Source organism: Myotis myotis, unplaced genomic scaffold (genome assembly GCF_014108235.1).
Source record: "Myotis myotis isolate mMyoMyo1 unplaced genomic scaffold, mMyoMyo1.p scaffold_m19_p_11, whole genome shotgun sequence".
NCBI lineage: Eukaryota > Metazoa > Chordata > Mammalia > Chiroptera > Vespertilionidae > Myotis > Myotis myotis.
This window is the reverse complement of record NW_023416315.1, coordinates 5952223-5974792: the sequence shown is the minus strand read 5'-3', so window position 1 is coordinate 5974792 and position 22570 is coordinate 5952223. Positions and strand designations below refer to the sequence as shown.

General features: G+C 40.2%; 1 protein-coding gene across 2 annotated transcripts; it reads right to left on the bottom strand.

Moving 5' to 3' along the window:
- Nucleotides 1-217: 217 nt before the first annotated feature.
- HERPUD2 (HERPUD family member 2) lies at nucleotides 218-22570 on the bottom strand. Of its 2 annotated transcripts, XM_036327338.1 has the most exons (9): nucleotides 22229-22569; nucleotides 21632-22033; nucleotides 14055-14132; nucleotides 10884-10997; nucleotides 7827-7981; nucleotides 7357-7479; nucleotides 2332-2655; nucleotides 1533-1647; nucleotides 218-1074 (listed from the first exon to the last, which is right to left on the bottom strand). In XM_036327338.1, the coding sequence occupies exons 2-9, from the start codon at nucleotides 21776-21778 to the stop codon at nucleotides 913-915; spliced, it is 1218 nt and encodes a 405-aa protein (XP_036183231.1). In that variant the 5' UTR covers nucleotides 21779-22033; nucleotides 22229-22569; the 3' UTR covers nucleotides 218-912. The 2 variants fall into 2 exon arrangements, with proteins under 2 accessions (XP_036183231.1, XP_036183232.1); XM_036327339.1 differs by lacking the exon at nucleotides 14055-14132 and having other exon boundaries at nucleotides 22229-22570.

Sequence of the window (22570 nt, the reverse complement as noted above, 5' to 3'; positions counted from 1 at the left end):
CTTTCATCTGAAATACTGAATGGGCTCACACAGGGTTTTGTTTTGTTTTTTTTCAGAGCTATCTGAGAACTAGATATCCATCTGAAATGGAACAGGCAAAAATGTCCTTGAAGACTTTAGCAACCCTTCCCAACAACTACTTACGTTTATATCAAGTTTTGTATCTACTGTGTACATTACTGAAGAGTTTAAACAAATATCCCCTAAGACAGTTTAACATAGTTGACCTTTTATTTTAAAAAATTACAGGGAATGATTTCCAGCATATCTTATTTTATAAAAGTACTGCTTATATCAAACATTTTTTATCACTATTAACTCCATTGAAGAGCTGCCTTTTTTTTTTTAAGGTACTAATTCCAATTGATGGGACACTTACCCTTAAAATAGAAAAGTTTCCATTATTTATTCAAATGTCAAAATTAAGATCATTGAGAAGTTTATTGCTTTATGGCTGGGCAAGATGCTACTAGCACATTTTAGGTAAATAATAATCTTTTTAGAAACTATGAGGTCATTCTGTTTAAAACTTTTAGGGTAACTCACAGAAAATAGATATTTATTCAAATTATACACTGGGGCTGGGCTATTTTAACACTTGTATGTGAAGCAGCTCTTTAAAGAAATAAGATGCACATAGAGGCCTGTCTGATTTAATATACATAATTAAAATTAATAAAACCTGGAAGATCAATGTTGTTGCACTATGTTCTGTTAGGATTTCTTTTTTTAATCACACATTTAGTAGTTCATTTGTGCTTAAACTATTCATATGCATGAGAAGCTTAAAGAAAAAAACACCTCTGTACATGATGATGAAAAGGAAGTAATAAATTTTTTTGAAATTGCACTGTTATTTAAGTCACGTTCCTAAAGCCAGACCTTCCTTTGCAGCTGGCAGAGTTTTCAGATCTAATTGGCGACCTGGGGAGGCCCCTCTGGTATGAGTGAAGTGAAGAAGCTGGTGATGAAAGCCCAAGCGGACGCCATGAGTCCAGGCCTGTGGAGTGCACTGCCGTCTTCACCCGCCTCTTCTCCATGCTCATCTTCAAGCCCATCATCCATGAGACGCTCCTTTCAAACAAAACAAGAAATGTACTCCTAAGTGAGTAAGCAGCTAGCACGCACGCGTGCCAAAAAGGAGAGTTAAGTACTTCCCTAGAGAAGGAAGGAACGTGAGAGTAAGAAAATGGTACAGAGCTGGTCATTAGAAATCTTTGTTAAATCCAAAACTGATAAATTCCTTGGTGTTTGAGTTCAAAGGGATAACTGCCAATTTAATACAATAAATTCTCACCATGTGCATAATTTTCTTTCTAGGCTATTTTAAGGAAGAAAAATATTAGTTCTTCCCACTTAATTCTAATATGACTAAGTTCTTCCAGATGAAACCACACAGCTTATATGTTAACTTTTCTTCATGTGCTATTCCTCGAATACTTATGGAACACCCAAGACTGTTTTATCATGTTGCCTCATACAACGCTGAGGACAGATCCACACTGAAAACATACAAAACCTCATTAGCATACCATTTCTTCAAGTTCTAGGTTGTCTGCATTCTGCCCATGATTAACTTCAGCATTATTGTTGGGAGCCTGCTGCTGACCTCCTTCTTGCCTAAAAGGAAACCATCCAGCTTGGTGTCTGTTTGGTAAAATAAAGAAAAAGAAAATAAGTCACAACTGTTTTTCTTTATAAAACTATGAAGCATTAGTGTCCTACAAGAGAAAAATGATTAGAACTATATTACATGAAAGGACCATATTGCCTACTTTAGGCTGAGAACTACCCCTCTCAAAGCAATAACAGCAAAACAGAAACCAATTTAAGGCAAAAAGTCTATCATGGGCTTAATTGCGTTTATGCTAGATATTAAGACATGTCTGGAGTTATAAAACCTTTTTGTTATTTTTTAAAATGAAATTCAACTAGATAATTTGCTTGCCTCTTGTGGCAAGGCAAAGTTAGTCTACTTAGGAAGAAAAAAATCTGACCTGTACCTAAAGGACTTACTATTAGTAACTATAATTAAAAAGAACATACTTGTACAAGAATGAATCATATACTTCCACCAGTTCTAAATATTGTTAATAGCTGAATTAATAGTTTTTATAATTGACAATAAAGGAAAAATTTGCTTCTAGACAATTCTGATAAATGTTCTCACTCAACATAACCTGGTCTGCTTCTGATGCCAGACCTACGAAACCCAACATTCTTATTTCCTCATCTGACATTCACGAAAGACGACCATATGCCAGATTCTGTGCTGACCAGTTTGAAAAAGTCATTAAAAGGAACCACAGAAAGGTAATGAACATCACTCACAAATAAACCAGTAGCATGGCTCCCATGACCATGACAAAGCGACTGAAAGAGGAATAGAAGTACACGATGCTGAGGAGGATGGCGGCTCGTGAGAACGTATACATCCAGTCTAGCCAGTCTCGATTGAAGTCTTCTTCGTTTAGCACCGGGCCTCCCTGGGCATTCATCTGAACATTCTCATTCATGGGTCGATTTTCTCGGGCCACTAAGTTGGGAGCTGGTGGAGGTTCTTCTCCAGGAAGACGTGCCAAATTTAGAGGCTGTGAAGGCGCAGGCTGGGCAGGGGTGGCATCTGATGTGGCCTGAGCTGAAACTGCAGCTTGACTGGAAGAGTCACCAAAGTAAACATTAAAAAGGGAAGAACTTGATCACACTATGTATTTTTTCAAAGCGTCCTGGATAAGCCATATGTGTTTTTCATAAACCTGATATGGACTATCACTACCCCTGCCCCCCATTTTTTAGGTAAGCACAAATTTCAGTGGAAAGTGGGACCAAGATTGTGGCAGGAGTAGCTCAGGGAAGGAGGCTCTCAGCCTGGTTTGGGGGGATGGAGGGGAGATAAGAACAGCCACATGAATCACTCTCTTCTCCTTTGCACTAAATACTTTATAAGGTAACAACCAAATCTCTTTCCAATCTCTTCACTAATGGCCCCTTTTGTCACTCTACATAGTACCCACCCCCTCCCCCTGAGACCCAGGTTTTGAAGGATTTGTCTAAAAAATGTACATTAGTCATGACCCTGTGTCCAGTCAGTGATAAATGATTTGTATTAGCATTTTAAGATATTAACCCTTCAACCCCAATCCTGACTTCTGGGAACTCCATCTGGGGACCACTGATAGAGGTCCTTTATTAACTTGCAAAGAATTGTGGTTCTAAAGTTTGCTTATAAATTAATTGCTGGAAAATCAGGAAAATTTTTCTATAATATGCTCCTAGTAAAATAATATATATAGTATTTAAATTATCCAGCCTAGGGGGAAAGTTATAGAAGATGGTCATGAATTGATAAATGCTGAAATTGGGTGATGGAACACAGTGTTCATTTTATATTCTATCTTTCTATATGTTGAAATTCTTCTACAATCAAAAGTTTAAAAATCAAGATAGCAAAATACAAAATAGAAGTTTCCTAGGCTACAAAAGCCTATTTAAGCCTGTATTCTAAGATCTTGCATCTATACAGGTTTTTGGTTCCAAAACACTTACTACACCTCATATTGATTCAGAAGTTGAGCATCTTTTCATATGTCTACTGGCCATCTATATGTCCTCTTTGAAGAAGTGTCTATTCAGGTCCTTTGCCCATTTTTTAATTTGTTTGGGTTTTTTGGTGTTGAGTTTTATAAGTTCTTTATAAATTTTGGGTATTAACACTTTGTCAAATGTACCAGCAAATACGTTCTCCCATTCAGTGGGCTATCTTTTCAATTTGTTGATGGTTTCCTTTGCTGTGCAAAAACTTTTTATTGTGATGTAATCCCATTTGTTTATTTTTTATTTTGTTTCCCTTGCCCAAGGAGATACATCAGAAAAATATATTATTATGAGACACTCAGTGAAAGGATTGTGGAGAACCAAGATGGCGGCATAGGTTAACGCCGGAGTTTGCTGCTTTGAACAACTACTTCAAAAGTGAAACCAAAAAACGGAAGGGACATCACCCAGAACCACAGGAACGCTGGCTGAGTGGAAGTCCTACAACTAGGAGGAAAGAGAAACGCATACGGACACTCAGAGGAGGCGCAGTGCTGAAGTCAGATTCTGAGGTGCGGAGTGCGCGGAGCGGGCTGGCGGCAGAGGGCGCGGTTGGCGTTTTCAATCGGGAGGGAGTCGCAGACTCTGAGCTCCAGATACGGGCGAGTCTTTAGGGACCCAGACTCAAACGGGAGAAGCGGGACTGTCTGGCTTCGGTCAGAGCGAGTGCAGCTTTCTCTCTGAGCTTTGCAGCGGGTGCTGGGACTCAGAGAGGCAGAGCCCCTGGGGACAGGACTGAGAGCCGCCATAACTGCTCTCTCCGGCCCACCCTGTTGATCCTGTGCGACCCGCCCCGCCCAAGCCCTGCACACAGGCATTTGCCGGATAGCCTCAGGCAAACGCCAGATTAGCACCTCCCTAGAGGACAGAAGTTCTCTCACTGCTGACACAGCTGATTCTCATAGCCACTTGGCCTGGAGGTCAAACCCTCCCTGGAATTAGCTACAACAATCAAGATTTAACTATAAGACTGCGAACAAAGACCACTAGGGGGTGCACCAAGGAAGCATAACAAAATGCGGAGACAAAGAAACAGGACAAGATTGTCAATGGAAGATATAGAGTTCAGAACCACACTTTTAAGGTCTCTCAAGAACTGTTTAGAAGCCGCCGATAAACTTAATGAGATCTACAAGAAAACTAATAAGACCCTCGATCTTATATTGGGGAACCAACTAGAAATTAAGCATACACGGACTGAAATAACGAATATTATACAGACTCCCGACAGCAGACCAGAGGAGCGCAAGAATCAAGTCAATGATTTGAAATGCGAGGAAGCAAAAAACACCCAACCGGAAAAGCAAAATGAAAAAAGAATCCAAAAATGCGAGGATAGTGTAAGGAGCCTCTGGGACAGCTTCAAGCGTACCAACATCAGAATTATAGGGGTGCCAGAAGATGAGAGAGAGCAAGATATTGAAAACCTATTTGAAGAAATAATGACAGAAAACTTCCCCCACCTGGTGAAAGAAATGGACTTACAGGTCCAAGAAGCGCGGAGAACCCCAAACAAAAGGAATCCAAAGAGGACCACACCAAGACACATCATAATTAAAATGCCAAGAGCAAAAGATAAAGAGAGAATCTTAAAAACAGCAAGAGAAAGAAACTCAGTTACCTACAAGGGAATACCCATACGACTGTCAGCTGATTTCTCAACAGAAACTTTGCAGGCCAGAAGGGAGTGGCAAGAAATAGTCAAAGTGATGAATACCAAGAACCTACAACCAAGATTACTTTATCCAGCAAAGCTATCATTCAGAATTGAAGGTCAGATAAAGAGCTTCACAGATAAGGAAAAGCTAAAGGAGTTCATCACCACCAAACCAGGATTATATGAAATGCTGAAAGGTATCCTTTAAGAAGAGGAAGAGGAAGAAAAAGATAAAGATACAAATTATGAACAACAAATATGCATCTATCAACAAGTGAATCTAAGAATCAAGTGAATAAATAATCTGATGAACAGAATGAACTGTTGATTATAATAGAATCAGGGACATAGAAAGGGAATGGACTGACTATTCCTGGGGGGGAAAGGGGTGTGGGAGATGCGGGAAGAGACTGGACAAAAATCGTGCACCTATGGATGAGGACAGTGGGTGGGGAGTGAGGGCGGAGGGTGGGGCGGGAACTGGGAGGAGGGGAGTTATGGGGGGAAAAAAAAAGAGGAACAAATGTAATAATCTGAACAATAAAGATTTAATTAAAAAAAAAAAAAGAAAAATATATTATTATGAGAAATGTCTGAGATTTTACTGCCTGTTTTATTCTAGGATTTTTATGGTTTTGAGACTAACATTTAAGTTCTTAATCCATTTTTTAATTTATTCTTGTGTGTGGTATAGGATGATCTAGTTTTATTTTTTTTGCGCGTATCTGTCCAATTTTCCCAACACCATTGATTGCATAGACTATCTTTATCCCACTGTGTTTTTGCCTCCTTTGTCAAATATTACTTGACTATAAAGGCATGGGTTCTCTATTCTGTTCCATTGATCTGTATATCTGTTTTTATGCCAGTACCATGCTGTTTGGTTACTATGATCTTCTAGTATAATTTTGTTCTTTCTCCAGATTGCTTAGACTATTTGGGGTCTTTTGTGGTTCCATATAGATTTTTGGAATATTTGCTCTAGTTCTATGAAATACGCCATTGGTATCTTGATAGAAACTGCATTGAATCTTTAGATTGCTTTGGGTAGCATGGACATTTAAATGAAGTCAATTCTTCCTATCCATGAACATGGTATACTAGATGCTCAGTGCATGGATTCGTGCACTGGTGGGGGGCATGGCCTGCAGGGATCGGCCTGCTGTGGGGGCGGCGCTCATCCCGATCAGCTGAATGGCACTCCCACTGTGGGAGCACACTGACCACCAGGGGACAGATCCTGTGTTGAGCGTCTGCCCCCAGTGGTTAGTGCATGTCATAGCATCTGGTCAACTGGTCGTTCTGCCGTTTGGTCACTGGGCTTTTATATATAGAGAGGCTTCCACTTGCTTGTATTTTCTTTAATTTCTTTCTTCAGTGTCTTGTAATTTTCTGAGTTCAGGTCTTTTACATCCTTGGTTAAATTTATTCCTAGGTATTTTATTCCTTTTTGAAGCAATTGTGAATGGGACTGTTTTCCTTAGTTTCCCTTACTGATAGTTCACTATTGGTGTATAAAAATGCAACTGAGCCCTAGCTGGTTTAGCTCAATGGATAGAGTGTCAGCCTGCAGACTGAAGGGTCCCAGGTTTGATTCCGGCCAAGGGCACATGCCTGGGTTGCGGGCTCGATCCCCAGTAGGGGGCATGAAGGAGGCAGCCAATCAATGATTCTCTCTCATCATTGATGTTTCTATCTCTCTCTCCCTCTCGAAAATCAATAAAATATATTTAAAAAATAATAGTAATAAAAATAAAATTAATTAATTAAAATGCAACTGATTTCTGGATATTTATTTTGTATCCTATTTTACTGAATTCATTTATCAGTTCTAGTAGAATAAATCCAACTTGATCATTATTTTTAATGTGTTGCTGGATTTGGTTTGCTAATCTTTTCTTGGATTTTAGCATCTATGTTCATCAGGGATATAACCATTTGATTTTTTTAATAAGTATCTGCTGAGATGTTTGTGAACTCCTTATAATAATTTTTAAAAGTTAATGTAATACATCAGTAAATGTAATCCCAACTCAAGTTACTTAGGATAAAAGCAGAAAATAAAGTAAATAACACAGTGAGTTAAGATACTGAAATTCACTTACTATTGCATATAATACTGATGAGCATACATCTGCTGCCACCACAGCACCTGCAATGGGCTGAATGCGGGGTACACTGGGAATCCGGCTGGAACAGCTTGTCCAGGAAGCTGGTTGTCTACATTTCTGCCATAAAGAGATAAAGAAATGTCTTTGAATGCTCCGGAATTGAAAGCATTTCTCTAAATTTTCATTTCTGAACTACAAGTCATCCTACTGAATCAGAACCTGCATCTACACAAGATCCCCAGGTGATTAGCACAAACATTAAAAACTAAAAAATACAGCCCTAGATGATTCTGATACATGAGCAGCTTTCAACATCACTGCTCTACTTCACCTTCTAATTCTCAAAATATGCACTCAGGTAATGGAATAAACTTCAAATGCACTCTGATCACTGCAGAGGGCTACCATGGAAGTCAGGAGAAACAGATTTCGAAGAGGCCCACGGCTGCCAGGTGTTCACTCACCCTTGCATTACGTATGGGAACTGATGACTCTGTGCGGGGTCGGTCTGTGCTTGGGGAAGGGAACGCTGCCTCAGTCCTTCTGAGGAAGAACTGACAGCTAACGGCAAGGTCTCTTGACTGGATGATGGAGTTCTTGATCCTGACTGATCTGAACTCTACAAACAGAAATGTAACTATTTTTTCAGGAAGATTTAATTCATTGCAATCATGAGGTTATAGACACCGTGCTAAAAACGTATTGATGAAATCCCTCTGCAAACAGTGAATTTTAGGAATTTACTCATTTGAATCTTGTGCCCAGCATAGTAAGAAGATACTTTAATTCTGATGAGACTAAAGAGTTCAGAAAAATCAAAGCTTCTTAATTACACAACAGTTCAATTATCAACTAGAGAAGGCTAAGTAGTGAAGTAATTGTATACAAAAAGAGCATACAAAATTGTGAGGATTAAATTACATGAAAAGTTCTTTTCATGATGCCATAAAACATAGAAAGTGCTCAATAATGGTACCAATTACTGTGCCGTTTCCTATGCGCCAGGTACTGTATAATGTGCTCTTAGTAACACACTGTTTTAAAATTATGAGGAACATGCTAGAAATCAGAAGATCTAGAATCTGGTATTATCTCTGACATTAGCAAGGAACATGACCTTAAAATTTCACTTAACCTCCGAGTCTCAGCTTCCCTACAAAAAATAAGATTGAGCTACATTTTCAAGATTCCTTTCAGTTCTAAACTTCTGTTAGTTTAAAGATACCAAAAATATTGTTTTTAAAAATATGAACAAGGTATCAATCAGGATTTTAAAATTTTCATGTTTCAATGATGTCAGTAACTCACCAGACTCAACAGCTTTAAACAATATAACGCCTTGAAGACCGTCCATTTGTTAGGATTTGAAAATAATTTATCATGTCCTATGCAAATGTGAAACGCAATTATATTTTATATAAATGATAGCTCTTCCATTTAAAATACCTGGGTACAATATAATCTGAACATCCTTCCAGGTTTGCTAACGCTGTATTTTAGCTGCACTGCCTTCCTATTGACAGGATGTCTTTTTAGCGTATGTACCCGTCCTACGTCCTGCCATGTAAAAGGTCCCAAGAACACTGGTCTTTTGCAAAACTAACACAAGCTTTCTTTAAGATGTTATTCCACACAAAACAGATACCAAATAACTCACTATGGACTCTGATTCTTAGGGACATTACTCGGAAAGGCTTCTTTTTTGACAAGATTTCTCATTAAATGAAGCATAACAAGGTGGTTAATTAAAAGTTAATAGGAGAAAGGCCTAGCCATTTGGCAGCCCAGCCTTATTTCTTTAGAACTCAGGATTTCTGACCTTATTAGATAACTCTCTCATGATTAGATTTTTAAGACATTTTCAAATCCTACTGAAATTTCTTAGTCATAAAACATTAAGGGGAATTCAACTTAATTTTCCTTTGACACATTTCAGATTTTCATACTACACCTTGAAAACTGAACATATATATACTAATGACAGGAAATCATGGCTGAGGAACCACTGGACAAGTAAAGGATTCTAAAAGTAAACTAAACAAAAACTAAACCAACACAACTGTGCCAAAGACTACATAAACTTCATGCCACTGCCAATGACTGCCCTTCTGGTCCAAGGTGGGAAACAGATCCAGGCCCTTAGGTTTATTGACAAAACATATTTCAGTTTAATATAAGCTAAATTCCCACAACTGATACTACAGAATACTTACCATTGAGGACATATAATTAAATACAGCAACTAGAGGATCTAGATCTTAAAGAAGCATTTAACTAGCATCTACTGGAAGATCTTTCATCTAGTTATCATCTGCCACTCATCCCCTTCCTTAGAGTTTCGGCTCAATTCTTGACAAGAAGGAAAGTATACTTAGAGCAGAGGTCCTCAAACTTTTTAAACAGGGGCCAGTTCACTGTCCCTCAGACATTCCACACATGCGCCCTGCGGGCCCGGGACAAGTCGGCTGCTAAGCAGGACAGGCAGCGGCGGCAAAAACACCCGGCAGGCCGGATAAATGTTTTCGGCAGCCGCATGTGGCCCGCGGGCCATAGTTTGAGGATGCCTGACTTAGAGTATAATAGTCTCTGCCCAGGAAGTTTAAAGCAAGCTTCCACTCATCTAATCCTTTTCTCTCACCTTCAAAGCTTTTATGGGAAACCAAAAATAATTTAAGGTAAAAGGATTTGGGACAGTGTCTTTCGTACATGTAGAGAATGCCTAAGTTGAAAAGTTTAAGAAAAATTTCCTGAACAATTTTAGGTAAATGAAAAACCAAGGTAGGAGAAATGAATACCCAAGTCTGAAAGAGCTGAGTAGGTTAAGTAATTTTTCCTCCTGCAGTTGGAATGTATACCCAAATCTAGTCATTTTTTAAAAAGTAAAATTCTTGTCCCAGACAGTATGGCTCAGTAGATTGGGCATAATCCTTTGCACCGAAAAATTGCTGGTTCAATTCCCCATCAGGGCACATGCCCGGGTTGCAGCTTGACCCCCAGTAGGGGGTGTGCAGGAGATAATTGGTCAATGTTTTGTTCTCACATAGATGTTTCTTTCTCTTTCTCTCCCTCTCTCTCCCCACTTCCTCTTTCTCTAAAAATCAATAAAAATCTTTAAAAATGAAATAAAATTCTTGACCAAGCAATCTACTTCAAGAGGATTTAGCATATTTAAAACTGAAATAATGTAATCCACCTTGAATAAAATATACTATATTCAACACCTTATTTCTGAAATTTTACTGGCCTTGGAGTTTATATTATATAACATATGATAATTCTGTTTTCTTGGAATTTTAGTAATTAAACTCCTGACTATTACTGACCTGCATACAGGGGAACAGCCTTCAAGGAAAAACACTGTATAATGGACTTCTAAAAACAAAGTTTAAATCCCTAACTCAAAACATCATCTCACAACCCACAAGCTCCAACTGATCTGTTTTTTGTTTTTTTCAATTAATTTTTAGAGGCAAAAAAAAATATAATGAGAAATCATCATTTACTCTTCCCAAACAACTCACAGAACTGCTGCTGGATGCCAACGCTTCGCGACCTTCTCTACTGCTGCTGGGCTTTGGAGAACTGGGAGGAGTCCGGGAAGTACACACTAGATGGACCATATGATACTCATCTTGCTAAAAGTAAAGAAGGTTACATTGAAAGGGTAGTACTGGAAATGTACAGTCAAAATGTCAATAGCAACTAAGCTGAAATACTTGACTCAAAACTTAAGTTCCTTTCTGGCATAGCCATTTATTAGTAAGAAATTGTTGTCATTTGAAAGTAAATTTACCATTTTAGAATTTGGAGCCCTTCTGAATTCTACTTTTTCTCCATGCCTGGAAAATGGTCTAAACCAGGGGTGGGCAAACTTTTTGACTCAAGGGCCACAATGGGTTCTTAAACTGGACCGAGGGCCGGAACAAAAGCATGGATGGAGTGTTTGTGTGAACTAATATAAATTCAAAGTAAACATCATTACATAAAAGGGTACGGTCTCTTTCTTTTTTCAGTTTTATTCATTTCAAACGGCCGGATCCGGCCCGCTTTGCCCGCGGCTGGTCTAAACACTCAGTAATTGCTATATGAAAAAATGATTACTTTGTATACAAAGGAGTCTTGAAGCAAACATTGCTGTAAAGCTGTGTCATGCAACCTATTATTTCAATATAAAAACATCTAGCACCTTAATATCAGAACGGCAATAGTCGCTGAAGCTTAGCCCTGCAAACTTTGAGAAGCAAAAATATTTTCATTACTTAGACTTTGCAACTATAATAAAGAAACTCAAATAATTTCACCATAATCTCATTTGCCTTAATTTTAGCAAGGTGATGTATAGGTGTGTTGTTGTTTTTTTAAGTCAAAAACTGGTTTTATCTATAATACTTATATTTAAGTAAAAGCATATGTTTGAACTATATTCTATAAATATTTCATGTGTTTCCATAACCTGTTAACTATGAAGAAAAAAATTCTAGAAATGATTAGGAATGACATTTTAGCTTAGCAATTACATGAGTATATTTATACTTAGGCATGAAGCAAGCAAATGAGACAGAGAAAGGAAAGAGAATAAAGAAGGGCAGAGAAGCACACAGGACAGCTCAGCCACTCATAAAAAGAAAAGAAAAAATGAAGTATGATAAAGGAAAGGGGCAGGAAGACAAGGGAGATGCCCAGTTGTGAGAAAGAGAAACAAAGCTACTGGAAACTAAGAATTTACCCACTGCCAACCATAAATCTAGAATTGTGCTGAATTCTGAGGTGAAGCCCAGAAAGGTAAGAGTCAGCCCCTCCCCTAAAGAGGCTCATGACACTGTTAAAAGATCAGACGCGCGCATTAGAGCACAATTAGAGAACTATACGAAACAGTCTTCTGCACAGATGGAGGCGCACAAACTACCAGCTCTAGGAGTTTAAAGAAAGAAGTTAATGGGGGTGGCTAGTAGAATGCTAAGAGGAGGAACTTGCAGAGATAGTCTGACATGAGATGTGCCCAGTAAGGTAGACAGAAGGCACTCCTGATTTACAATATCCCCCGTAGCTTCAGAACACAGAGCATTAAAAAGCATCAAGTACAAGATATTTACCCTTAGAAACCAAGTTTCAAAGGTCATACTAATCAAATTAACTATAGCATTTGTTCACCTTTTGGGAATGTTCCTGTAAAACATTTTATAACTAAGTAGGTAAAGCTAATGGCAGCACTTAATTGAAAAAAAGAAGTGGTTCACTGACTTTAACAAAAACAGTTCAAAGATCTATTCATAATGTAAACATATTATTCAAAATGTTTTATATAAGAGGCCAACAGTCCTTCGACTGAAACATTTTTATTTTAAGTCTTCTGGTCAGAAACCATTTCTGGCAGCAAGAACTTTTTTAAAAAACAGTCCAGTGCAAACTAGCTATCTTTGGGTTAAAATAATAAAATAAATATCTACTTTGAAGAGGTGTGGCACTGAGGATTTTTAGGGCAGTGACACTATTCTGTACAAGACTATAATAGTGAATATATGTCATTATACATTTGTCCAAACCCACAGAATGTACACCAAGAGGGAACTCTAATGTAAACCACAGGCTTTGGGTGATAATGATGTGTCAATAATGTAGGTTCATCAACTGTAACCAATGTTCCACTCTAATATGGAATGTTGTTGTGGGGGAGCCTGTGCATGGGGGGCGGGGGGGGGGGAGTAAAAGTGAAATCTCTTTACTTTCCACTCAATTTTGCTATGAACCTAAAACTGTCTTTAAAAATAGTCAATTAAAAAGAGAGAGAGAAAACCTGCTGCAAATTCCACTATTTTCGAGAAAGAAAGAAGTTATTAAACCACCTTGGCAAACTGAAACTACATAGTTAAAATGAAAATGACAGCAAGAAGTCACACTGGCAGAAAACGTCATCTATCTGAACAGGAGGAATATGCTGGTATAAGATGTCTTAGTTTCCCTAATGATCACAAACAAAAGGAGAGGATGCAGATTTCCTAAATCGGTCCAGACAACATTAAGAGTTAAGTCAAAGATCTAAGGCAAAATATCAAAGCTATATATTCACAACCAAAATGTAGCATCACAAATGCAGAAAAGTTATAAAAGTATAAATTCCACAAATAATCATGAGTTAAAAGTTTCCGTTAAAAAACAAAACAAAACAGTATTCCAGCTGATTATCAAAAAAGCTACACTGAAATATATTTTAGCTCTAAGCACCAGCCTTCAAGGTTGCTAACTGATGGACCAATAGGGCTTCCTTCTATTTCTTGCCCTGAAATTAAACTCCTAACCCAAGCAACTTGTATTAAAATGTCATACAGTTTGGCCAAAGGGGATATAGGAGAGGAGACTGTCCTCAGTGAAAATCCTGCACCACTCCTTGAACTCTCCACTCCTGCACTACTAGTACGTTGATTGAGTTTTCCTACACAAAATGCCAATCACCTGAACACAATATGTAATCTTAGTTAGCTATCAGATAGATATACAAAACTGCTACCTAAACTAACTGGAATCTATCATTATGTTTTTTACTTTCTAGCTCATGTTTACATGTTATGCTACCCAAAGGGTTGATTTTAAGTATCTGAAAACTGAACTGGTTGGATATTGATAAAATTTCAGAACAACTCTCCGATCACACTCTGACTGTGACTGGTACCGAGTAGTGGTAGAAATCTGCTTACTTTTCTGAGAATGTCTTTCAGCTGCAGATGATCGGGAAGCAGTCTGCCCGAATACACCAATCTCTGATCCTTCGTCAACTAAGAAATGGGACAAAGAAAATAATTCAACTTTTCTAATTATACAAAATAAAGGTTGGGAATAACATGCCTAAATATGGGCAAAGTAAACTCCCTTTAGGCATAAATAAGCAGAAAACTGACATATTTTAAGAATTTTGTTTTTCCAAATTCCACTTAAGACATTAAGAGCTCAGCAAATGGTAGCATATTTATTATAGATATAATACAGATAATTACCAAATTTCCAAATGACATTAACAAACAAAATTTGCCATCAGCAAACTTACGTATATGCTTTATCCTACTATATACAATCTCAAAATAAGAATAACAATATTGGATGAAGTTTACCAGGTCTTGTGGCTTTCTTCTGTCCTTACATATAGCCCACTAGAAATACATAGTTGAAATATTGTTTCAAAATTACTTGGGATAATTCTTCTTGCAGTTATGTCACCATTCTGACATGAAGTTACTAAATTATTGTGTTGCCATTTAAGGATTACTTTTTTCTACTGAATTTTTAAAATTATATGGCAACAGAGTAAAAATTATAGAATGAGATATGTTCAGAGAGGTTTAGTTTATGTCCCTGTTCCCTCCCTACCTAATTTTTTAAAGTATGCTTTTATTGACTTCAGAGAGAGGAAGGGAAAAGGGGAGAGAGATAGAAACATCAATTTTGAGTTTCCCTTCCACCATTTCTTTTTAACAACACAACAAATCTGAATATAAACAAGTATCTCCCTTCTTTTCTCACATAAAAGCTAGTACACTCTACCTAATATTTTGTGCCTTGTCCTCCCACTTAGTATAACCTGGAGATTATGCCTCAGCACTATTACGATGTCTTCCCCATCCGTCTTGACAGTTCGCGATGCTCCATTACATAGAAATGCTACCGTTTACTAATAGGTATTTCAGTAGTTCCAGGCTTTTGTTATTACTCACAGTGTAATTCATTCATACTATTCTATTTATTTCTGTACTCCCTGCAACATGGAGATCCCTAGTGGTCTTAATAAAAGCAATCTTGGTGGACAATAGGGTAAAAACTTATTTGGGATGGATATGAGAGAAAAGGAGAGGAGTACAGTTAGAAACATCTTTTAAAAGTGTAAATCAACCCTGTCACTCGGCTGGATTCCCACCACACTGGGTGTAATTCTAATGCCTTACCATCGCCAGACAGGCCCAGCAGATCTGGTTTCTGTCTCTCTCCAACCTCCTCCGATGGTATTCTTTCCTCCTCACTCACTAGCCAAACTGGCGTTCATTGAGCTCTCCAATAAGCTAAGCTCCTTCCTGACTCAGACACCCTACCTGCATATCCTTCCCCAGCGCTTGCATGGCCATCTAAATTACCAAGCTGGAAACATTCTGATGGTGGTCCGCACAGGCAGAGAGAGAACTACACCACCCTAACACACAGCTGCTTGACCAGCTGACCCCAAAACTCTGCCACCCACTAAGCAGACACTGCTAACAAACCAAGGTGAGGAAAGCTCGCCGGCTAGTCAAAACTGCAAAGATAAATCCTAAATTGGGGAAAGACCTTTCTCTTTCTAAAAGAGTTACATATTATTATCTAAAGTGACTGACTTCTCAACATTTAATCAGACATCAAAAACAGATAAAATACTATATGCATCCCTAATGGATTTTAAATATTCACAAGAGTTTGGTAGTTGACTTTTACAAAGTCAGCAATACTTTACATTTCTAGAAGTCACCTAGTTGGTATCAAAAGTTTAAATTTTTTATGTGAAGAACTAAGTGAGTCTCATAATTATGCATGGCTTTAAGAAAGCATGTCCTTAGTATATCCAACTTCAAAATAATCAAATAGCTCAGTAAAAGCAATCTACAACTTATATGTTAGTTCAAAGAACGCTAACCAGAGTCCTCTGAGAGTAGTAACTGTTAACATTTCAGTACTACTTGCATACAGCCGTCACAAGGGTCAAATAGCTTTGAAGAGCTGGTTCCCAAGACATGCACAAAACATCATTTCTGTGGGAAATGAGTGGTGCGGATCTGTACTGGAACATATCCCCCACTCCCACTAGATTCAGCCCACCTAAAGCCCTAGGAAATTCACAAACACTATAAATGGAAGCATAGTTTACCCAAACTGTCTCTAAACCTTATCTCCTTGCAACAACTGTAAGCAACACCAGCACACAGAGCTTACAGAAGAATTTCCTCTAGAACTCCACAGGGACATTCCCTGCTTAACTGTTTCCACTCACAGGCCATGCACAAATCAGGTATAGATACAGCAGGGACTGCCAAAGTACATGCCTGCTACGGTTCACACAAACATGCAGGAATGTGAGAAGATAGGGCAAAGCAATGTGCTTTGAGGTCTTAAGAGAGTATATCCCCCATTTACCCCATCATTTATCAAAATCAGCAGAAGTAACCATACACTAAGTTGAGATGCATTAGAACAGTATTAAGGTTATGCAACCCATTCACCTGTAGCCATTAAATGACAAACCATCTAAACACATACACCTCTTTTTATAGTTCTTTTAATTTGCAAGCATACAACTGAGATGGCCAAGTCCCTAAAATTCAAATTCTACTACATAGAATTCTATTAACTTGGGCAAAAAAAAAAAAAAAAGAGCTAATAATAAAACTTAACATCATAAGGTATCTCTAAGGCATAAAAGTGATAAAACAGACAAAGTGCTCAGCAGAATATCTGGTACACACGGTAACCACTTAGTAAATGGCAGTTAATATAGTTAAATAGTAGTTAACTATTATTTAGTTATACAACTATAATAGTTAAATAAAAGCATTTGAGGCCATCAAATGAGTATGTACTGCCCTGGCCGGTGTAGCTTAGTTGGTTGGGCGTTGTCCCCTGCCCCAAAACGCTGCAGTTCGATTGCAGGCAGGGCACGTGCCCAGCTTTTGGGCTTGATCCCCAGTAGGGGCTCGCAGGAGGCAGCAATCACTGTTCCGCTCTCACACTGACGTTTCTCTCTTCCCCCTCCCTTCCTCTCTAAAAATCGATTAAAAAAAAATCTTTTTAAAAAAAATAAAACCTTTTAAAAATTAGTATGCATTTATTATGTAAAGGAGAGAAACATAAACTGAAGTTCTGGAAAAATCCTATTTTAAAAAGCACTGATTCATGATTAAACGAACTTGTACTGTTATTTTCCCATAAAGACATTAGGAAAAGGCTACAAAGGAATTACATAAAACAAATTTTAACCCACATTCATTCAAAACTTTTAACTTTTCATCAGCCTTCACACTCAATTTAATAAAGTTTTTAAAATGTGAACTATACTATGTGACATGAAACCCTCTTAAACCTATGTACTAAAATTTTATGATAATTGTCTTATAATTTTTTTAAAAGTGTGCATGGATTACAGCCCCTCTGAATCAGTTCAGAGGTGGTTAAGCAGATAAGATTCTTAAATGACCTGCCTAAATAAGATAATGGGGAATTACAAAATTAAGAGACATAACCTCAAATTATATTACACAAGCTATTTTCACTGATAATTAAAGTCAGATGTTCATCTCAATTGTAGGCAATTTGGTTCTGAAATAGAACTTACACAGCTGGTTCTATTCCTGTTTTCTTTATTTCTAACAGAATCTCAAAGTGAAGGAACAATTTGAAAAACAGCACAAACCTCCCTAGCTAAGCAGGAGAGCTGGAAGGCCTACGTAAGAAATTGACTGCTTTAACAGTCTGAAGCACCAAGACACAGGAAATCTACCCTGTACTGAGGGGCATGTTCGGCAGGCATTCGGCCTCAACACTGAAAAGTGGAAAGCCAGGCATACAAGCTCCAGGAAGGTTTGCATTCAAAACTGAATTCACTGTGAGGTCCATCTTAGTAATTATGTACGTATGAGAAGAGTAAAAGAATGAGAGAGATAACGAGAAAGGTGCCTAATGGATTTAGAGATTCTTATTTTTCAAGTTTTCTCCAGGACAGTGCATTCTACTGGATAATATGGAGTTCAACCATTTTGATATTTACATCTATAAGCTACAAAAAAGTCTGAAACTACTCAAGTAAAAGGGGCCTTCTTCACAGGCAGCTTCACCCCTTAGTAGCAATTACCAAAATTTCAGGATCTCAAAAATCTAAAGTCCTGAAGCGATGACAAATGTCTTATTAGAATAATATCTACATACACTATCAACATGAATTGGTACACTTCCCAGTTCTAAACCAATAATCAACACCATTCAAAGTTAAGCAAAACTCCAAAAAGCTCAATTCTATATCTGAGGTTGTTAATAATGACTTTGTAACGTTTGCATAAATATGGCAACTGCCTTACTTCCTACCAGGAAAACACCTTCCCCTGTGTAGCCCATTATGGATCCATAATCTTTTTTACATAGTACCATCACACTAAGTAATCCTATATAATAAAAGGGTAATATGCAAATCAATCGAACAGCAGAATGACAGGTCCCTATGACACGCACTGACCACCAGGGGGCAGACGCTTAATGCAGGAACTGCCCCGCCCCCTGGTGGTCAGTGCGCTCCCACAGGGGGAGCGTTGCTCAGTCACAAGACGACGGGCTGACAGCTGGCAAGCACAGCGGTGGTGGTGGGAGCCTCTCCTGCCTCTGGGGCAGCTAAGGATGTCCGACTGTGGCTTAGGATGTCAGTGGGACCTCCCCCGAGGGCTCCCGGACTGCTAAAGGGTGCAGGCCAGGCTGAGGGGGACCCACGGAAGTGCACGAATGTTGTATACTGGGCCTCCAGTAAAGTATATAAAGTACTTAGAATCAGTGCAACATGAGCTCTGAGAGAACAGGCTTTTAAAAAGCTTTCATCTTGCCCTAACCGGTTTGGCTCAGTGGATAGAGAGTCAGCCTGCGGACTCAAGGGTCCCAGGTTCGATTCCTGTCAAGGGCATGTACCTTGGTTGCGGGCACATCCCCAGTAGGGGGCGTGCAGGAGGCAGCTGATCAATCTCTCTCATCAATGTTTCTAACTCTCTATCCCTCTCCCTTCTTCTCTGTAAAAAATCAATAAAATATATTTAAAAAAAAAGATAAAATATCCATGTGGAGATTATCTATGATTAAGTCAAGCCAATATCTGTTAAAACTAGAATTTTAAGATTTTACACACTGTTGCTGAATGCCATTAATAGTGTGTAGACACATGACCTATCTCTGTAGAGATCCTAAGAGGCACAACTTCAAGTATCCATTCTTCTCCCTCCATCAGCTTCCATTTATTTTCCTATAGGCCACTGCCCACAGGGACCAAGGCCTTCCACCTACCGGTGAACCATCACACCCAGCAAAGAGCAGCGTTGACCAGAGCCGTCAACTCTTCTACCTCTTACTGGGGGACAAGTGCTTCTCCAAGGCACTGGAACCCCACTCTGCTGCCAAGCCCCCACCCCAGCAGGCAGATGTGCACAGAACCAGGCATAAAAATGACCTCTGTTAAACACCAAAGCGAACTTGAGACACTTACCCGCAGAATCAATGTTAAGTAATCACTGTGGGTGGTCCCAAGAACCTAAACTTCCTGTGTAATGTATTAAGTTGTCATGTAACATTGTTTATGTTGCAAAATGTTCTCTGTTCTAAATAACAGCCTGACAAAGAAAACTTTTGGAACTCCACTTCCCTAGACTGAGGACTACCTATGGCGTTGGGGTATTATTTAACAGTTGTTCTGCTTAACAACGGTGAAACTTCAAATTCTCATGTGATAACTAAGTTAGACTGTAAGCCTGTCAAGTCCAATCACCATACAAAGTTTTCAGTGAAGTTCTATGAAAATAAACACATATGACTCCCCCAAGGCCCACCCACTCTCATTAACCCAGAAATAACCTTCAGATAATGCAATTCAGTTGGAGAAGACTTGCTGGAGGAGGAAAAATGTCAGGTTTGCCACAAAACTAGGCAGTCAGGCAATTACTAGGTTGCATATCATGCTACAGCCTGCGAGAGTCTCCAGGCAGATAAGGAGGGCGGGTGTGAAGAAGTTTGTAACTGCTGTCTCCAGCAGCTGACGCACCCAGGTGAGCGCTGGCAGCCTGCACAGGTGAGTGCTGGGAGGGCGCAGGTAAGGCAGACCGGCTTCACATTCCTCACTTAGAGTCTTCACAAAAGAGAAAGTTTTAGAAAAGCAAGAACTCTTGGTCTATCAGAGTGCAAACCGAGTTCCTTTTGACTTGGTTTAATCATATAATATAAAGAACCTCACCTAAGTACATACTTGAGAGTATGTACTGGGACGTGTATTATTTAGGAACGGTACTCAGGCTATGTTATGAACAGTGCTATGGAAATCTATGACTTTAAATTCTGACTGTTCTGAAAAGCTATTTTCTACTTCGAAATTGTGCAAAAACGAATCACATGCAATAGGAAATCTTTCGTAAAGCATAAGTTTTTAAAACAAATTGTTACCCCTTATGTAAAATTTAACTTTAAAACAAAAGATCTGAATAAATGAGAGTTCCAGCTAGTTTGTTCCAAGTCCTTAAATACCTCTGGGTTTTTATTTCCTGTACTAAAAATATTTGTATCACAAGGTGCTGACAAACACAGCTAATGCCAAGTGAGAAATGTTTTTCTAAACCTCCTATTCTTGCAATAACCGCAGGATTTCTGTAATTATTTCAGAAATCTAAAACTACACTTGATACAGTAACGCCAAAACAGTCCTAATTCATCAACATCTGGATGTGGATCACATGCCTTCTTTACTTATCAAGACCTAACTACCAACTATGTCCTTTCAAAGCTACCTTTGGGGACAGATGGAGCTGTACTCTGCATTTTATTTATTATCTTTGCAATATCCAGATATGATTCAGAATGGAAAACACTGCCACACTGATTTACAAGTGGCCATATGAAGGGAATAAAAAAATGCACCAAATGGTGGAGGGGGTGGAAGGATTGTTCTCTTCCCAATCAGTGAAATGTCTGTGTCCTGGTCCAGCAGAAAAATGAGGGAGGTAGGGAGGGGCAGAGGAATGTGAGTCTAAAACTCATACTTCTTTGCTTCTTCGAAGATATATACTAGTCTTGAACATGTAACTTTCACAGGGGTACATACTTATTTCCAAGAAAAGAAACATTTGCCCTTCAACATTGATGAGCAACTTCCTGGGCCAGTGTTGAAAGTAAAGAGGAATTTTAGTCTAATAAGCAATAGGAGCTTTAACATGAATCGTAGTGCTTTTTTTTTTTTTTTTAAAGAATGCATCTGTCATCCCATATTAGGTTGATGACTTTTAGTCCAAGGAAAATGGTCTTTTGTTATGCCTGCCTGCAATTCCTATGGCCCTTGATATTTCTGTACTCTTACTAATTACCTGAACCTCATCAGGAAGATACTGAAGGTGGTTCGGACACTCAAGAGACGCACACAACCTCGGAACGCACAAGCCCTCCCAGTCTACCAGCCTGATGGCGGGGGAGGGGGGAGCCCAGGGCAGGCGGCTGCGCCGGGCGGCGGGCCCAGCTGTCAGACACTTACTGGTTTGCTAGGGTACACGTTAGAGAGGTGCGTTTTTAGTTTCCCCACGGTCCAGTTCAAGAAGCAGCTAATGGTCTGGTCACTGTATTTCTGATTCGGTGCCTTAATGACGAGGGTCACAGGAACCTCCATCCCGCTCTGGTCCATGGTGCCCCCAAGGCGGCAGAGTGCAGAGGGGCAGCAGGTAAGAGCCCGAAGGAGCCGGTGCGGCCGGGATGGGGACGAAGCTAGTGGGTCTTAATATTCCGGGTCCAAGTCAGTCACAAGTGCACCGGGCGATGCAAAGGCCATTGCCGGGACCAAGGATGGCGGGCGGTGGCGGCGGCGGGGTCGAGGGGCCCGGCCGCGGGTGCGGCGTTCCCCGCCAGGTCCGGGCTCCGCTAGGCTCCGCCGGACTCCGGACTGCGGAGGGGGCCGGGGGGAGAGAGAGAGAGAGCTGTGAGGAGGGAGGAAGGGAGGGGTGGGGGCGCTCCGGCCCGAGCCGCCGCCCCGTCCCCGCCGCGACCCCAGAGCTGAAACGCAACAAGGCCCCTACGCCACGGCCCCGCTTCGCGGGCAGGAGAAAGGCCGGGCTCTGGGCGGCCGCCGGGCAGATACCTGAGACGGTCGCGGGGCCCGCCACCGCCGCCCTCCGCGCCCAGGCAGGGCAGCCGGCCGCACAGTCGGGCCGGGCGTCCTCCGCCGCGACCGCTCCCTTCCTGCTGCTCTGCGCGGCCGCGGCCAGCGGGTCTCGCGAGGCGGCGCGGGCGCGGCGGGAGGAGTTGGCCGAAGGGCGCGGCCGGGGTCCGCGGCCCCGCGGGGCAGGGCGGGGGCGGGGAGCCGGCGGGGTGGCCGGCGAGGGCCAGGAGCGGCCGGGCGGCGGCAGGTGGCAGGTGGCAGGAGGGCGGGGACTGGAGCCGAGGCGCCGCCGCCCGCGCACCCGTTTTGTTGTTGTTGGGA

Excerpts from the sequence above, each read along its gene's own strand:
- HERPUD2 (XM_036327338.1), bottom strand. The coding sequence starts at position 21,778 with ATGGACCAGAGCGGGATGGAGGTTCCTGTGACCCTCGTCATTAAGGCA. Across the intron at positions 2,656-7,356 it reads CATCAGTATTATATGCAATA|TCAAGCTGCAGTTTCAGCTC; the intron begins GTAAGTGAATTT and ends TGACTCTTCCAG. Across the intron at positions 1,075-1,532 it reads ACCTAGAACTTGAAGAAATG|GAGCGTCTCATGGATGATGG; the intron begins GTATGCTAATGA and ends TTTGTTTGAAAG.